A 5,541-nucleotide genomic window follows, 5' to 3' on the forward strand; every position below is an offset into this window, starting at 1 on the left:
AGATTGGAAAATTGGCATGACTTGCTAAAGCTGGTCATATGTCCGCTCCTATGACTTAGGAATGCTGTCCTAGGTATGTGCCCAAGAGAAATGAGTGTGTATGTCCATCAAAAGACATGTACACAGAATTATTCTTAATAGCCCCAAATAGAAAACTACCCAAATGCCCATCAACACTGGAATGGATGAAGTGTGGTCTATTCATACAATGGAAGAGAATACAGCAATGAGGATGGACAAAATACTGACTAGGTAACGATGTGGATCCATCTCACAGACATCGTGCTGAACAAAAGAAGCTGGATACAGAAACGTATGAACGCACCTATATGAAGCCCCTAACCAGACAAAACTACCCCCCGTTGTTAGAAGTCAGGAGAGTGGTTACCCCTGGGGTGGGGGGTTGGACCTGAGGGGAGCTTCTGGGATTGTTCGCGTTCTCTTTCTTGACCTGGGTGCTGGTTACATGGGTGTGTCTAGTTTGTAAAAAGTAAATGAGCTTTGTAAACTTACTGTAAATACTTTTCTGTATGTACATTCTAATTCAATGGTTTAAGAAAAGAAGGCGTGGCCAGTGTGGCTGGAGCCCAATCAGGGAGGGGGAAGGTAGTATTGTTGCTGTCAGAAAGGGGGCAAGGGCATGGCTTTTAGCATTTGGTCTAAGTGCAGCCTCTTTTTTGACCGGAATGGAGGTTTCTTGAGAGCCTGAGAGCTTGACGAGGGGCAGAGTTGGGGGATTGGAAGGGCAGTGATGGTAGGGGATGGCACCCACACCAGTAACGCCACCACCATTTCCCAAGCACATACTGTGCCAATCCCTGCTCTAAGTGAACAGACACCTGAACACCTGCCCTCATGGAGTGTACACGGTGGGGGTCAGTGAGGGGACGTGTTCTCTGGGCCATTGGTGAGGTATGGCTGCAACCGGCTGAGGTTTATTACAGGGGGTATTACCCCAATACGCTCAGATACTTAGTGGCTGGGATAACATGCCCCTTTCACTCCCATAGTCCCAGTAACCGCAGGCTGGAGGAAGGAGAGTGCTCCCTTTACACACTAGGATTCTTTGCTTTGGGGCCTATCCTCGAGTTGGGAGGCTGGCCCGAGAAGGAAGCACTCAGGGAGTGACACTGCTCACTTCCAGGAAGGTTCACATGGACACGGCGCCTGCCTCAGTCACATATAAGAAGACTCAGGAGCCAGGGGTAGGGGCATCACCTCTGGTGGTGGGCCCATCAGGGAGACGGCAGAGATGCCAGGGGCAGGAAGGGGAGCCCAGGCAGCCAGACTTACCAGGGATCTAGGAGAGGCTCCCTGGAAAAAAGCAAAGACAGCCAGAGCCAGCAAGTTCCTACTCCATCTGCCAGATCCAGATCCAGATGCAGAGACAGAGACAGAGACAGACAGAACGTGAAAGAGCGCCTGATGCAAGGAGACAGCCTATTCCCAGAGAGAAGTGAGGGGGGTGTGGGGAGCGACTTCTGGCTTGAGACAAGACACAGAGAGACAGAGAGGAGGGGGGCGGAGGACACACATGCACACACACAGAGGTATGCACCTTGAGTTAGAGACCACCCAGATTTGGGGCAGAAGGGAAGAGAGAGGCATCCAGACTCACCAAGACACAGACAGAGACAGAAACCTCAAAGTGAGAGAAACAGAGAAGGAGCGAGGGGGACAAACACCCACCCTCAGCAGTAGAAAAGCCCTGCTCTGACCCACCACCCTCAAACCCTGGTCGCCCTGGCCCCTCTGCCAACATAGGAGGTCCCAGTGTGGCAGCTTCTCCCTGAAGACAGCTGCCATCAATTTCTTCCTACATGCTACACCCCCATCCAGAGGAGCCACCACGCAAGAAGCCCAAGCTGCTCCGCTGGAGAGAGGTGCCGCGTGGAAGACTGAAGGGCCAGACAAGTGAGTGAAGAAGGCTTCTCGGACTCCAAGCCCAGCTGAGCCTTCAGATGATTCCAGCCCCAGCTACCATCTGACTGCAAGCACCCAAGACCCCAAGAAGAACCACCTAGGCAAGCCTAGTCAACCATAGGACCAGGAAAGATAATGCCACATTGCTGTTTTAAGCCACTAGGTTTTAGGGTGTTTGTTCCACAGCAATAATCAGAAGACCCAGAAAAGGCTGAGTGGCCCTTTAAAGGCCTGACACCCCCCGACTCCCACATCTCCCTCACAACAAAAGCAACACCAGCCAGATTTTCAGTCTCTTTAATTAGGTGCTCTGAGGAGAGGGCAGAATGGCAGGCAGGGGGTGGAGAAGGTGGTGCTTCTTGAGCCCCACTAGGCAACCAGTCAGTCCTCATCCTCCGGCAGCTCAATCTTGCTGGGGTCAAAGCAGTTGGATTCCATGAGGGGGAGGCCATTGGCCTCTCGGTATTTCACAAGCCTCTCAGCTTCCCGGCGGGCCCACTCGCGCATCCTGGAGGCAGCAGCGTGGGGGCGGACGTGAGGGTGCCTCACTGGACACCAATCCCCATCTTAATTCCCCATCTCCCAACAGTGCAGGAACACGATTCCTGGCAGAGTCCCCTTCAATCTCTACCCCTGCCTCTGCTCCCACCCACCCCACTCTCTTGGATACCCCATGCACCTGTAGTCGGGCAGATAAGCCACAAAGGTGCTTCCAAGGACCAAGACGATGGAGAAGCCAAAGAAGAAGACAACTCGCATGTTCCAGAGGTCCACAGCAGGGTCCTTGTCATAACCGTGGGAGTCTGGGTTCTGTGGCAAGGAGAAGAAGAGATCAATGAGGGCTTCCTGCTGCTCCACAAAGCCTTACGCTGGCCCTGCATAAGCGGGTCTCCAGTCTCACCACAGACCAATCTCCCCTCCCTCCCTAAATTCTTCTCTTTCTAGTCTTAGGACTTGTCAAGCCCTTCCCACCACAGAGCCTTTGCACTTGCTGTTTCCTCTGCCTGGAAAGCCTTTCCCCCACGGCTGGATCTGTCTCCTTGATCAAAGTCTCAGCTTCATCATCACTTCCTTTAGGAGGTATTCCCACTCTAGTGACCTTGTTTAGTAATCTGAACTATAGGAAACTGCCATTTTTGTAGGTCAAAAATGGTTGAATATAGGGGCCTGCCTGGTGGCGCAGCCATTAAATTAAATTCACACATTCTGCTTCGGTGGCCCCGGGTTCGGTGGTTTGGGTCCTGGGTGTGGACATGGCATCGCTTGGCAAGCCATGCTGTGGCAGACGTCGCACATATAAACTAGAGGAATATGGGCACAGATGTTAGCTCAGGGCCAGTCTTCCCCAGCAAAAAGAGGACGACTGGCAGCAGTTAGCTCAGGGCTAATCTTCCTCAAGAAAAAAAAAGTTGAATATTGGCAATTTCCTATGATTCAACTAATAAAATAATCCCCTACTCCCAAGTCACTCTCCACCCACTTATCCTGCTTAATTTAACTTCCTTTCTAGCATTTATTAGTTTACCAAAGAAGCATTCCCCCAGATCCTCTGTATCACATTAACCTTATATCATCAATTACATATTCTATATTACTGTTTTCAAATATTTCACATTATTTCCTGTGTTCTCCACTATCATGTAAGCTATGAGAGCAAGGGCTTTACCTGATTTCCACACTGTTGAACCCCTAGGGCCCCGAACTGCGCCTAGCATATACAGGCCCTCCATATGCATGTACAGAATGAATGAACAAATGAATGAGCATCCTGTATATCCAAGCTTCTCCGCCTGAGGTTAGTACTAATGAAGTAGCTATGATGTGCCAGGCCTTTCACATCCACAAACTTCACAATATCCCAGCGAGGTGGAAAGTGACAATAATAATTAACGCCTTCCAGGGGCTGGCCCCGTGGCCGAGTGGTTAAGTTCACGCGCTCCGCTGCAGGCGGCCCAGTGTTTCGTTGGTTCGAATCCTGGGCACGGACATGGCACTGCTCATCAAACCACGCTGAGGCAGCATCCCACATGCCACAACTAGAAGGACCCACAACGAAGAATATACAACTATGTACTGGGGGGCTTTGGGGAGAAAAAGGAAAAAAATAAAATGTTTAAAAAAATAAAATAAAATAAAATAATTAACGCCTTCCAATGCTGAGTACTTACTAAGTGCCAGCTGCTGTTCTGAGCATTTTGACTTATTTCATCACATGAGGTGGTGTGATATTTTAGTTTTTAGAAGGTGTCCTAACATTTTCCCCATTTTACAAAGAAACTGAGGCATCAAGGGTTTAAGCTACTTGCCCAAGACACATAGGTGAGTAACTGTCAGTGCCTGTTTTCCAACCTAGGCATTCTAATTTCAGAGGGTCTGCTATCAACACAGCACAGCAGACCTGGTTCCGCCACATATTCAGTTATGTGAGCTTGGGCGAGTCACTTACCATCTTTACGCTTCAGTTTTCTCATCTGTAGAATGGGTATACTAGTAGTACCTACTTCGAAATAGGGTTGTTTTGAGAACTAGGTGAGTTAATGTATGTAAAGTGTTTAGAACACGGGCACTGAGCAAGTGCCATATTATCGTCGTTACACTGTATTGCCTCTAACGTGTTTTGAGCACTGCCCACTTCAAGTTTGACATCTGTCTGCAAAATAAGGCCAATCTCGCCTCTGGCCCTGAACCGAAGATTATCAGGGGACAAAAGAGAAAAAGAAGCTAGGCAAAATTCCCAAGTCTTCGAGAACTTCGCCAGCTGCGCAAACCTCAGCCACCTAAGAACGTCCTCTACGGCGCCCCGTCCGCCGGTCGCCGATTGACCCTTCCCGCGTCCTGTTTCCCCTCCCTCTCACCTTCTCATAGAGGTTTTCGTCCTCGGTATCTGGGTCTTCCTGCCAGCGTGTAGTCGGTTCTGGCCCCCGCTTCCCCACCACAGCGGACGGGGCGATCACAGCCCGGGAGGAGCTGGATTCCCAGCGAACACGGGCAGCCGGGATCCCTCGCGTCGCCGCTGCTGCCAAAAGGCGGCGAGTGCACAAACCTAACAGCCCGGCCGCCATGACAGATTGTTCTGCAGGCTCTCAGGGGCGGGGACGGAAATGCGACTCTGCGCAGCTGCACTTGGCCCGAGCGCGATAATTGTCGCTCCGCCCCCGCCGCGCTAAATATGTCCCGAGTCTGGATTTCGTTTTCGAATGAGTTAGGCGCCAAGCAGCCCTCTTTCCCTCCCTGTCATGGCCTCGTGGGAACAACCATTTTCTTATCTTCTCAGGCAGGCTGTGGACATTACTGACAGAAGTCCGCTCAATTCCTCCCTGGGAAGACAGCGGTGAGATTTGGGCGGATTCAGCTCCCAGCCAATCGCACAGATTTCCCTTGCCCACTGGGGAAAGGGGCGGAGCTTCCGCTTGTCTTTCATCTTCGAAGGAAGCCAAGCTTCTAAAAAGCGGGCCTCGCTGGATTGGCCAATAGCTGCTCCCTTTCTCGACTTGCGGGCGTTCGCACGGGGAGTGGAGAGGTGGCAGACGCTTGCCAATCAGAGCAGGCGAGGGCTGGCCGACAGGGGACGGCGACCAATAGACGAGGCCGGCCAGAGCGCGCTCCCTTAGTAGGTGG

General features: G+C 51.4%; 1 protein-coding gene across 1 annotated transcript; it reads right to left on the reverse strand.

The window, feature by feature from the left end:
• Positions 1–2,204: 2,204 nt before the first annotated feature.
• Positions 2,205–5,132, reverse strand: NDUFB11 (NADH:ubiquinone oxidoreductase subunit B11). Its single transcript, XM_001491458.4, has 3 exons — positions 4,779–5,132; positions 2,603–2,733; positions 2,205–2,431 (listed from the first exon to the last, which is right to left on the reverse strand). The coding sequence occupies exons 1-3, from the start codon at positions 4,983–4,985 to the stop codon at positions 2,305–2,307; spliced, it is 465 nt and encodes a 154-aa protein (XP_001491508.1). The 5' UTR covers positions 4,986–5,132; the 3' UTR covers positions 2,205–2,304.
• Between the last annotated feature and the right edge of the window lie 409 nt (positions 5,133–5,541).

This window comes from Equus caballus, chromosome X (genome assembly GCF_041296265.1).
Source record: "Equus caballus isolate H_3958 breed thoroughbred chromosome X, TB-T2T, whole genome shotgun sequence".
In the NCBI taxonomy this organism is placed as follows: domain Eukaryota; kingdom Metazoa; phylum Chordata; class Mammalia; order Perissodactyla; family Equidae; genus Equus; species Equus caballus.